General features: G+C 37.2%; 1 protein-coding gene across 1 annotated transcript; it reads left to right on the forward strand.

Annotated features, from left to right (window-relative positions):
• The first annotated feature begins 2,840 nt into the window (after positions 1 to 2,840).
• On the forward strand, positions 2,841 to 11,901 carry LOC130739390 (methionine S-methyltransferase). Its single transcript, XM_057591662.1, has 12 exons — positions 2,841 to 3,208; positions 3,286 to 3,479; positions 3,550 to 3,756; positions 5,504 to 5,599; positions 6,055 to 6,247; positions 6,319 to 6,503; positions 6,593 to 6,829; positions 8,014 to 8,148; positions 9,092 to 9,412; positions 9,526 to 9,705; positions 10,300 to 11,268; positions 11,389 to 11,901. Exons 1-12 carry the CDS (start codon positions 2,968 to 2,970, stop codon positions 11,710 to 11,712), a joined length of 3,282 nt encoding a protein of 1,093 aa, XP_057447645.1. The 5' UTR covers positions 2,841 to 2,967; the 3' UTR covers positions 11,713 to 11,901.
• Positions 11,902 to 12,511: the final 610 nt, after the last annotated feature.

The raw sequence follows: 12,511 nt of genomic DNA on the forward strand, positions 1-12,511 counted from the left end.
ACTCGACCTCCCTAGTAGTAAGAGACTTCTAGTTATTTTGTGCAGTTAGTCAATACTCTTATTTCATGGAAATTTAATGAACAACGCACTGTGTCTTGTTCCTTAGTGGAAGCTGAGTATAGTTCAATTGCAACAGCTACTAGTGAGTTCTTACGCCTAAAATTATATTTTTAGACCTCAACATTCCTCAATGCCTTCATTGTGACAACTAAACTCTAATGCCTATTGCTTCTAATCCAATATTATAGGAGCGAACAAAACACATTGAAATTGATTTCTTTTACGTGTGACCAGTTTATGTTTGGTACATCAACGCTCATTATATTTCAACAAACGTTCAATCATCTAGCCTTTTTACCAAGGAAATAGGCGATGATCAATTTTAATCCTTGACACACAAGTTGGGCATTTGTGATCTATACATGCTCTAACTTCAGAGGAAGTATTAAAAATAAATATACCTATTTTATGATATAAAAATGGTACATTCACGTACGTTTCTACTTAATCTTCAATAGACATACGCATTAGCGGCAATTAACCATTGTTAATGCTTATGTCTTTTGAATGTCACCCTTATATGTTCAAATTTGAGGGGTAGTATACATAGTATTAAAAATTGGTATACCTATTTTAGTAAATAACAAATGTGCTTATATTAGGAAATTTAAAATTATCTCCATATCTTTCATGGGCGGACCCACGTTGAGCTGAGGGGGTTCAACTGAACCCCCTGAAAAAAAAAATTCCTACTTACCCCCTAGTCTGATTTTTTTTGAACCCCCTGAAATTTGAAAATTGCACCCAGGTCCTAGGCCCTACTCCCCAGTCAGCACTCACTCCTCACTCTCTCTCTCTCTCTCTCTCTCTCTCTCTCACGCACTCACTCTCACGTTCTCATCTCACCTCACTCACGATTCACAGTTCACACCAGGGGCGGACCCACGTTGAGCTTAGGGGGTTCAATGAACCCCCCCTGGAAAAAAAAATTCCTACTTACCCCCCTAGAGTGATTTTTTTTGAACCCCCGGAAATTTGAAAATTGCACCCAGGTCCTAGGCCCCACTCCCCAGTCAGCACTCACTCCTCACTCGATCACTCCTCTCTCTCTCTCTCTCTCACGCACTCAATCTCACGTTCTCACCTCACCTCACTCACGATTCACAGTTCACACCACCTGCCCACCACCGATCCACTACCGGCCGACGCACCACCGGCCACCACCACGGTACCACCAGGCCCCAGCCATCACCACTCATTCACGTTCTCTGTTCACTCCTTTCTCTCTCCCTCACGCACTCATTCAGTGTTCACAAGTGCACAACGCTGCAACGCACCACGCCACCAGTCCACCACCACCGGTGGCCGGCTGCCCAAGTGCACAAAGCCAACGCACCACCACTCTCTCTCTCTGCTGCTGTTGAAGCTTGAAGGTTAGTTAGGAATTGAATACCCCCAAATTGAAAAACCCCAAATTGAAAACCTAAACCCCCAAATTGAAATGTGAAGTGAAGGGAAATTAAAAACCCCAACTCTCTCTGTCTGCTGCTCTTGAAGCTTGAAAGTTAGGAATTGAAAACCTAAACCCCCAAATTGAAATGTGAAGGGAAATTGAAAACCCTAACGGCTAGTTTGCTACTATTTTGTTTTGCTTTTCCTTTTGCTGAATTTAGTTTGTGTATATGAAATTGAAGTGAAATGAGACTGGATTTTATATGAGAGTGAAATATTCCACCAACATATGACAATTGTTTTTAATTATATTTTTTATCGATGTGCTCATTTGAAAATTTTGAACCCCCTGACCCCGGGGTCCTGGATCCGCCACTGATATCTTTGTATATTAGTGCCCTGCAGCTCTCAAATATAATATCTAAATGTGAATGATTGAGATTCATTAAATTGCATATGACATCTCCCATGCCATATTAGAAATCTATTTGATATTCTCGACCTCTTTCTTCACAGCATCAAGTTGCATATGGCATCTCCCATGCATCTTCATGTGATTCCAGCCTCGAGCTTTCTTTTCGGTCCACACTCCACAATAATATAAGTTATGTCTCAGTCACTGCATAAGACTGGTGCACGATTTTGCATATATAAACCATTAGCATGCAATATAAACACATTATTTTAATCTTTATTTCTCATATCACATCACATTATATATCACATTTATTCTATTTTTATATTATCTTTCTTTATTCTCTACCAAACATTTTCCAACAATATTATAAGCAGTCCAATTTGAGAATTGTTAAACCTGAAAGTATCAAAGCAAACATAGTAATACTAGATACACTCCGTGATTCATGGGATTTATTGTTATTATATGATAATAACATGACTTATGACTCATAAAACACCAAATTAGTAAATATATTACCTCACTTTTTTTTATTCCAATCCTCTCTCACACTATGCAATCTCAATTTTTTGGAATCAGATCCTCACTAGCAAATCAACCAATCACATTTGAGGCTTAAATTTTTCATGATCAATCTTAACCATTTATCAAAATAATCAATGGTCATGATTTTGCCAAAGAGAATAAAATTCATTTTGCATTTATCTCTGATCTCTCATATTCATCTTATCCCATCATACATTATTCTTATTTTTCTCTCATTTCTTTCTTACTTGTATGTCTACCCTACCGATATCCGCCCACCTTTTCCTAATAAACTCATGATCCATGTGATCAAATTTGATTTTTATATTTATAACGATTCTTGTATTTATGATAATGATAGCACAATAAATCAGAAACCTTAAAAATAAATAAGAATAATGATAATAGATGATTCATGAATCATATATAGAGTGGGTTAGGAAAAAGTCATTGGAGGAAGCTAGTATATGATACTTGCTTAGTCTCTCAGCTCTCACTCACTCGCATCTAATCTAAGATCTAACTAACTTCCGATACTCCATTTGACTTTCTCATTTTCCACCGCCGGAAAAATGGGTGGCGCTTCTCCGACGACGGTGGACGAGTTCCTGCAACAGTGCAAACAATCCGGCGACGCCGCATACGCCGCCTTACGATCTCTCCTGGAGCGCCTCGACAATCCGCAAACCCGTTCCCAGGCTAGGATCTTCCTCTCCCAACTCCAGAAGCGTTTCCCGACCAAGGAGTCCTGCGATCAATGCTTCCAAACCTACCATTTTCGCATCGAAGATGTTCAGTTGGATCACTACGAAGGTACTGTTCATACGATCGAATAGTAAGCTTTAATTGCAGGTTTCTTCAATGATTTCTGAAGATTTTATTGATTGCAGGGTACCAAGGGAGGAAGAAATTGACCATGATGGTGATTCCTAGCATTTTTCTCCCTGAGGATTGGTCCTTTACTTTCTATGAAGGGATTAATAGGAACACTGATTCCATTTTCAAGGATAGGACTGTTGCTGAGTTAGGTTGTGGAAATGGGTGGATTTCTATTGCCATAGCTGAGAAGTGGTTACCATCCAAGGTTCATATTCATAAGCAAGCTTAACATGTTTGGTGTTTCCATTGTCTATGCTAACTTGTAATCCTTGCAGGTTTATGGTCTTGATATCAATCCTAGGGCAGTGAAGATTTCTTGGATAAACTTGTACTTGAATGCTTTGGATGAAAATGGGCAGCTTGTCTATGATGAGGAGAAGAAAACTTTGCTGGACAGGGTAGAGTTCTATGAATCTGATCTTCTATCCTATTGCAGAGAAAAAGACATTCAACTTGACAGAATTGTAGGATGCATACCTCAGGTAATTCCAGAACCATTACATGATGTACTCACGCGTTATATAAAAATTGAAGAGTCAAAATTAATGAGGGATTAAGGGTACATTAGGAAGCTATAAGTAATTTTAACAAGAACATTAGTACTACTTATTAATGCATGTGTCGAAACTTCAAAGTGACAGAGGGAATATATGTAGCATAGTTGTTATTGTTATGCCCTTTGCAAGTTTCTTAGAGGTGACTCTTCATTCTTTAATAGTTAATATCGTTAACAAACTGTCTCCAATACTTAGCTGTTTGGTGTAAGCACATAAATAGTTTTATTATATCTAACATGTCTCCTACCACAAGAGTCCTTTGGTCTTAAAGCTAAACAATGCACAGGCTCATCTTGCCCTGTGCTGAAACTTTTTTTTAAAAGAATGGGGGTAACGAGGATTAAACTTCAAATCAAATAACACATTCATAGAGTTTATGATATCATACCTTGTCTTACACTGACTATCTCTTAAGCCGTTGGGTGCAAGCACATGGCTGATTTTATATCTAACAATACTTTTATTGATTTTGTGAGAGTAGAGAGAAAATATGTTGAATCTGATTCTCTTATTCTGTGAATGATTATATCATACATTTATAGCCAATTTGCTAGCCTAACCCCTCAAGCTTAACTAGGGCTTCCGGTTAAGTGAAGGTCACCCACGTTGAGCTTGGACCGAAGCTCATGGAATCTAGCAGTAGCTATTGGTTCTTGATCTTCGACAATTTATCCTTTCCTTTGTTTTTTGGCTCTCTAGATTACAATTCCTCTCATCTTGGAACCAATGCTGCTGATCCAAATTATACTTAGGCTAGAATTGCTTCAGCAATGCCCTTCAGAAATTTCCTCAAGTTGCCTTAAGATTGCAAATCTCCCACCCTTGGTTCCAAGATAGGAACATCCTTCTATAGCTTCTACATCCAATTGTGGCATCTCTTAATCCATTTGTTTCGCATCAAAGTACTCTTGACGTGGATTGGCTTCCATACACATTGTCTTCAGATATTGGTATCCTTCTACGTTAGTTCTTGTATTTCTTTCCTCAAGCTCTTTTAAGTGTCTTAGCTCTTCAAGTATTTGCTTCTGCATTCTTGATCAAACCATGAGCAGTTCTAGGATCTTGAAAGCTCTAGTATGATTTTATAGTACTGGTGATGAAAAATGATGGAGATACACCCTAATGCACAAACTATCTGTAATGCAATATCAATGTTTTGCAGAACAGATACAAAATAAGATAAAATTGTTAAGTTCACTCCCTAACCTCCCAAGATATTTGAGAGACTTGCACTCTCCTTCCCAATTTCCACTCTATAACCAAAGGCTTCCCTCTATCCTTTCCTAATTCCTTCCTATTATTTATATCTTGTCATGTTTCTCTCTCTGAGTAACTGTCCAACTAACTATTCCAACTAACAGAGACTAGGTACTCTTCAATTGGGGCTTTGCTAACATTGTTGATGGTAATGGTGACAACTTTATAAACCAAATTATTTACAAAATTTGGCTTATGATAATTGTGATGGTTGGATTTTGAATTGCGTGTTTCTTGCTTCATAGAACGATGCACCTTAACTCTGGACCTGGTTTTAATGATATAGATCTTCACACCTAGTACAATCTGCATCTTTAGCAGTCACAAATCTTAATTAATTAGGTTTATCCTGTGATGTTTTGGCATATTATCATTTCTATGATATAAATTATTCTTATGGTTGGAACCTCTGCAGATTCTTAATCCAAATCCAGATGCAATGTCCAAGATGATAACAGAAAATGCCAGTGAGGAATTCCTTCATTCTCTGAGTAATTATTGTGCACTTCAGGTAACTAAGAATCTTACTTTATTTTGTTTTATTTTTTGCCTGAAATATACTGGAAATTTTGCATTTATGTCCTGCATATTTTCATGCTAAGTAAGTAAATGTGAGTCTCACCAATCCCAGAAGAGAGGGAAAGGAAATAAAAGAAATGACTTTTTTGTTGGCACTGTGTTTCTTAAATCTTTTACCTGCCAAGCTATGATATTGTTCCTCGGAGCAACTCTTTTGCATTTGTTCTGGTGTTAGCTGAAAGATTCATACTCATTTTATGGTTCCTATGTGTGAAGCCTCAAGTATAACTTGTTATGAAATTATTACTTTTACCTGTACAAGTTATCCCTGATTAATTCAGTGAGAGGTCTTTTGGCAATATAGAAATGTTTTTGATTGATGTACTATCAGCTGTTTATGACATAAATACACGTTCTCATGTTTATTTTGTCTTTTATTGTGTCTAGGGTTTTGTGGAGGATCAGTTTGGCTTGGGTTTAATTGCAAGGGCAGTTGAAGAGGGGATAACAGTAATCAAACCAGCTGGAATTATGATCTTTAATATGGGAGGCCGCCCAGGTCAAGGTGTTTGCAGACGATTGTTTGAACGTCGGGGTTTTCGCATTACAAAGCTTTGGCAAACTAAAATCCTTCAGGCAAGTAAGCATAAGTTTGGCTTGAAATCAGTAGAAGTGTAATCTTATCTTACTCTGATATATTGGTACAGGCAGGTGACACAGATATTGCAGCCTTAGTTGAGATTGAGAAAAACAGCCCACACCGTTTTGAGTTCTTTATGGGACTTTCTGGAGATCAGCCTATTTGTGCAAGGACAGCATGGGCTTATGGAAAATCTGGTGGCAGCATTTCCCATGCTTTATCAGTTTACAGTTGTCAACTTCGTCAACCTAACCAGGTCTGCTTCACTGTAGTTTGTTGTTCAGTAGTAAAATATTTGTCGCCCTGAAGGAAATTTGAAGCACAACGTCATTTGTATACTTACAGGTTAAGGTTATATTTGAGTTTCTAAAAAATGGATTTCAAGAGATTAGCAGTTCTCTAGACTTGTCTTTTGAGGATGATTCTGTAGCTGATGAGAAGATTCCTTTCCTTGCTTATCTTGCAAGCACTCTAAAAAACAATTCTCATTTCCCGTATGAGCCACCAGCTGGAAGCAAACGTTTCCGCAATCTCATTGCAGGATTTTTGAAGACTTATCACCACATTCCACTCACTGCCGATGTAAGAAGAAAATGATGCTATCTTAATTATTTAGCCTTGCTGCAGCTGCACTATGAATATACTAGATGCATATAGCATAGGATGAATTCACTTCAGATTTTATATTTTTAGTGAAGTCTACTGTAAATATCTCCTCTAGGTATACCACAGGGTAATAACTGTTCTTTATTGCAGCTAAGCTGATTCCGTGCATTAGTGAGTGAGCAGGGTAGTATATGTGATTTAGGAGCAGTAGGAAAGTCAATATTAAGTAGCTGAATTACTTTTATTATTTAAAAAATAATTAATTTAATTTTCACGGCTTCTGGTTATGGATAGTGTTAGAAATATAATTTAAATTCATTCATGTGTTTTTTTCTCAACAACTTCAGATTTTGGAATAGTTGGTTCATGCATAGGTATCAAAATCTCCAAATGGTCTAGAGTTCAATCACAGTTTCCCCATTATTCTAATAAAAAAATTGAATTTTAACACAAGGTAAGGTGTACTTGTGCATTGTCCACGCTTCAATCCCAATAGACTCTTCGTGAGGGAGCATGTTAAAAATATAAAAAAGACTTCATTTTCACCCAACAACATAAATTTTTGGAATAGTTACTTCATGAAGATAGCATTTTAGGTCAGCTTTATGTTATGTAAGGATTCTAGTATATTATTTGTAATTGTAAGTCACAAGCATTTGTAATGGCATGGGTTGGTAAGAGTTATAATCTTGTATAACTAGAGTACATTAGCTCTTAGTCACATTTCAGTTCTCCACTCCCAAATGATATACATGAAGCTAGAGGCAAGATGGTTTTATTTCTATATCAGTCTCTTGGTAAAGATGTTGCCCACCAAACTTAATTTGTGCAGCATTCATTTCAAGGCCAAGAGCTTTAGCATCGGAATTATTTTTATTATTGAATGAGTTAATTGTTTGGCAATGTGCATTTTGATTAAGTTTGTCCTTCCTCTGGCTTATGGGTGCAAATGCTTCGTATAGAATTTTACCATCATCTGATAAAAAGGAACTAAATTCTTTGTAGTGCTCTACTTCAGTTGTCTAATTTTTTTTTATAACATGTTACATGTAAACCATTCCACTCAGGCTAGGGATTAGGAACTATGTACACTGAAATATATTTGTTTGGTCCATATAATATATTACAATATTGACTTCATCTCTTGAATCTATTGCAAGAATGTTGTTATTTTTCCCTCAAGGACTGCAGCAATTGAGAATGCTCTTCGCTTGTTTACACCTCGCCTTGCAATTGTGGATGAACATTTGACTCGATACCTACCTAGGAAGTGGTTAACATCTTTGGCACTTGAGGTATGGGATATCTTTTGCGTTCTTATACAATCTTAATTTCTGCAATATTTAGAAATTGGTTAATGTTTTGTTGAGTCCTTGTGTGATCTCAACGTGTTAATATAGTGCAACTACGTGAATCCTTGTCCTTGAAGGGGCTGAATGATTTAGAATTTTATTCACTAATAATTTACGAATGACAAGCTCTAATATTCATAGACTATTATTAGACATGAATCCTAATAAAAGATAATCAAAGCAAAATGAAATGAAATACTACCTAATAACTACTTAATATCATGGTGGTATTTACAAGATAAAGGAAAGAATGCAATGTTCTATCCTAACATATCGCTATTTGCAAAACTTCCCCTTTACATGGTGCAGGGATATCTATCATTCCCACATTGCAATTTTAGGTGCTGACCTAACACCACTAGAAGTTCCGAAAGTTCTTTTATATTCAAAATGATTGAGAGCTTGTGGCGATTTATTTACTTTCTTGTAGTAGAATAAGATATTTTATGTTCAACATTTTTACTTGATGATATTTCCCTGTCCCCTACACTCTGAAAAAACAGTGGAGTGATTGTCTCTTGTACTGTGTTGATAACTGTTAACTATGTGCTGTGTTGATAAGTATTTTCTTGAATGATTTTCCCTGTCCCTAATTCACTTCCCTCATGCTTAGTATTATGTTCCACATTTTTGCTTGATGATATTTCCCAGCCCCCCCCCCCCCCCCATTCTTATTACACTGAAAAAACGGTAGAATGATTGTCACTTATACTGTGTTGATAACTGTTTGCTATGTGCTGTGTTGATAACTATTTTCTTGAATGATTTTCCCTGTCCCTAATTCACTTCCCTCATGCTTAGTATACTATTACTATTTACTCAATGATATGCCTGCCACGCTTATTACATTGAAAAAACTATTTACTAGTTTTTTCCTTTCTAGTAGAGCACTGGAACTGTTGACTCTTTAGATGATACAATTACTGTAATTGAAGCCCCTCGGCAATCAGACTTGATGATAGAACTAATAAAGAAATTGAAGCCTCAAGTGGTGGTGACTGGGATTGCTCATTTTGAGTCTGTTACTAGTTCAGCTTTTGTGCACCTCCTAGATACAACACGAGAGGTTGGATCTCGTCTTTTCTTGGACATATCAGATCAATTTGAGCTATCCAGCCTTCCAGGATCAAATGGGGTCCTGAAGTATCTGTCAGGAACTCATCTGCCCTCTCATGCGGCAATCATATGTGGACTGGTAAAGAACAAGGTGATATTCCATGTTAACTTCTTGACATTCTTCATAGACCATGTGGTGGAGTTCTGTTTTGGCTTGACTTTTAACAATTTCTTATTTCTGGCACTGACATACATGTTTTCCAGGTTTATCCAGATTTAGAAGTAGCTTTTGTTATTTCAGAAGACACATCCCTCTTTAACGCCTTGACCAAAACTGTTGAATTATTAGAAGGCAATACTGCACTAATTAGTCAGTACTACTATGGCTGTATATTTCATGAGCTTCTTGCTTTTCAGCTTGCTGGCCGACATACACATGCTGAGGTTTGTCTCTCGTTTTTACTTTTCTAGAAGTTTAAAAATTTGATTTTCTTTTAATTTGTAAAATTTGTTCCTGGCCACTGAAGAATTTGACATTTTCTTGTTATCTGCTAATATGTAAAATTTGTTCCTGATACTGATTTTAACTTGTTATCTGCTAATGTCTTCTCTAATAAGAGAAGACATTGAAGACATTGGTCTTCTCTAATAAGAGAAGAAATTGTTCTCTAAGGCCTTAGAAATTCCTATGGTAGTTGCAAAAATATATCATCTGTAACACTCATGATCCGGGTTGATGTATTGGCAATTGCTCAATGTTATAACTGATACTGATCCACTAAGTCTGGGGCATAGCAATGTGTATGATTGACAACTGAAAGCAGAATATGCCTCCTTAAATTTTGTAGTTCTTTGCATTTGATTATTATTTTTGGACTTCGGTAAGTTCCTTATTGTTGCTTATAAAGGGGAGTATGCCATGACAATCTGCACAAAGATTTATCTTCTGTAGAGCTATTTATGACGTGCTGCTGCAACTTCATGAATTAGTTTATTCTCAGTTTTCTCATCACTTCATTTTTAACTCCTTTGTTTCAGAGGAAATGCGAAAATGTCCAATCAGATGATATGATAGGTTTTTCTAAATCAGCCTTATCCGTCCTTAATGATGCAGAGCTATCTATTGATGGGGTAGAGAATGGGTCCCTCATCCACATGGATGTTGATCAGATCTTCTTGCCAGTTCCATCTCTTGTTAAGGCTGCTATTTTTGAAAGTTTTGCTAGACAAAACATGTCTGAGTCTGAAACTGATGTCACTGCCAGCATCAAAGAATTTGTTAAGAGCAACTATGCTTTTCCAACCGATAGCAACATGGAATTTATATATGCTGACAATTCAAAAACTCTTTTCAATAAGCTGGTCCTTTGCTGCATCAAAGAAGGTGGAACCCTCTGTTTTCCAGCTGGATCAAATGGGAACTATGTATCTTCTGCCAGATTTTTGAAAGCGGAGACAGTGATAGTCCCTACTGATGTCAATGTTGGTTTTAAGTTCACAGAAAAGACACTCACTGGAGTCCTTGGGACTGTGAAAAACCCATGGGTGTATATATCTGGTCCTACAGCCAATCCGACTGGCTCAGTTTATAGCAACAAAGAGATAGGAGAGATTTTAAGCATTTGTGCTAAATTTGGTGCAAGAGTTATAATTGATACTTCATCCTCGGGTTTGGAATTTGACTGTGAGGGCTGGGGTGGCTGGGATTTAGAGGGGTGTTTGGCTAAGCTGAATTCTCCGTTGAAGCCATCATTCTGTGTGTCTCTTCTTGGAGGATTGTCTCTGAAGATGCTCTGTGGTGTTCTCAGATTTGGGTTTCTTATTCTAAACCAGCCGGTATTGGTTGAGACATTTTATAGTTGTCAAGGTTTAAGCAAACCTCATAGTACTGTTAGATATGCTACGAGGAAGTTGCTGGAGCTCAGAGCGCAGAAACCATCAATCCTATCAGATGCTATTGTTGAACACATTAGGACATTGAAAAGTAGGTCCAAGTGCTTGAAAGAGGTAATTTCTGATCTGATAAACACTGCTGTTTGAATTTTGTATTTATTGGTTTGTTTTTTATGGTTGTAATTCTTTTTTTGCTTCATTTGTTAAAAGAATGCTCTTTTTTTTCTACCCTAGGTACTTGAGAAAAGCGGCTGGGAAGTACTTGAATCGTGGTCTGGTGTTTCTGTTGTGGCCAAACCTTCTGCCTATCTCAACAAGACTGTTAAGCTAAAGATTCCACCAAAAGGTGAAGGCAGTCAAGGAAATGCTACTAAGGAAATAAAGCTTGACGACTCTAATATTAGGAATGCCATTCTTAACGCCACTGGTTTATGCATCAACAGTGGCTCCTGGACGGGAATTCCTGGGTACTGTCGTTTCAATATTGCGCTTGAAGAAAATGATTTCAAAAAGGCATTGGATTGTATACAAAAATTCAAAGAAGTCGCACTAAATTGAAACTTATGTCATGCGTTCACAGATTTTGTTCTTTAATAACACGCCTGGGGGAGCAGCAATGCTTTGCAATGTGAACTTTCTCAGTTCAAGTCAAATTGAACTTGTTTCCTCTACCTGTATTTTACATTTCTGAAAGTAACTTGTTTTTCCCCTGTATTTTTACCCAATATATAAAAAGGTTGTGTGGAATTTGTGCTGTTTGAAAATAGTTGAGATGCACTTGCTATTTACTCTACTTGTTGAATGAGAAGAAGACAAGAAGAATTGGGGTGAATATGTGTTTGTCAACTACATAACAGAGTCTTTATATATAATAGGTGAAATAACTTTACAATACCACTCCTTCCCCTATTTACAATTAACAATAAGATATCCTACGTATCTACAAATGAAGGGGGAGGTTCCTATGGAGGCAGAGGCTTCGGGGCTGTTGGTGCCGATGCAGGGGGAGGTTATGCATAACCAGTTGATTCTTCTGGAGGCTCTTGGCTCCTCTTGCACCTTGACTAGAGCTAGTCGTGCTTGAATTCTAGCTAAAAAGCTTGGCGTGGTGTATAAGGGGTTTGACGATGAAGCTATCGCAAGTTTAGCGCTACATTTTCAAAAGTCTCATCCCGAGTCATATGGCCGAGTCTCAGTCTTTATTGGGTTTTCTGTTTCCCTACCTCTCGTTTTTGGGCTTTTTTCTGGTTGGGGTTGCTTCTTTCCTTCATTTTATATAGGGTTTGATGAGATATTTCCTGATGATATATAATACTTTGTGCTTTCTAAAAAAAATATATATAGATTGAATAAAATA

The sequence above is a fragment of the Lotus japonicus genome, chromosome 2, assembly GCF_012489685.1.
Source record: "Lotus japonicus ecotype B-129 chromosome 2, LjGifu_v1.2".
NCBI lineage: Eukaryota > Viridiplantae > Streptophyta > Magnoliopsida > Fabales > Fabaceae > Lotus > Lotus japonicus.

Bases quoted from the DNA above. Each gene is read 5' to 3' on its own strand.
- LOC130739390 (XM_057591662.1), top strand. From the start codon at position 2,968: ATGGGTGGCGCTTCTCCGACGACGGTGGACGAGTTCCTGCAACAGTGC. The intron at 6,830-8,013 runs GTAAGAAGAAAA...ATCTATTGCAAG, and splicing joins ACATTCCACTCACTGCCGAT to AATGTTGTTATTTTTCCCTC. The intron at 9,706-10,299 runs GTTTGTCTCTCG...CCTTTGTTTCAG, and splicing joins GCCGACATACACATGCTGAG to AGGAAATGCGAAAATGTCCA.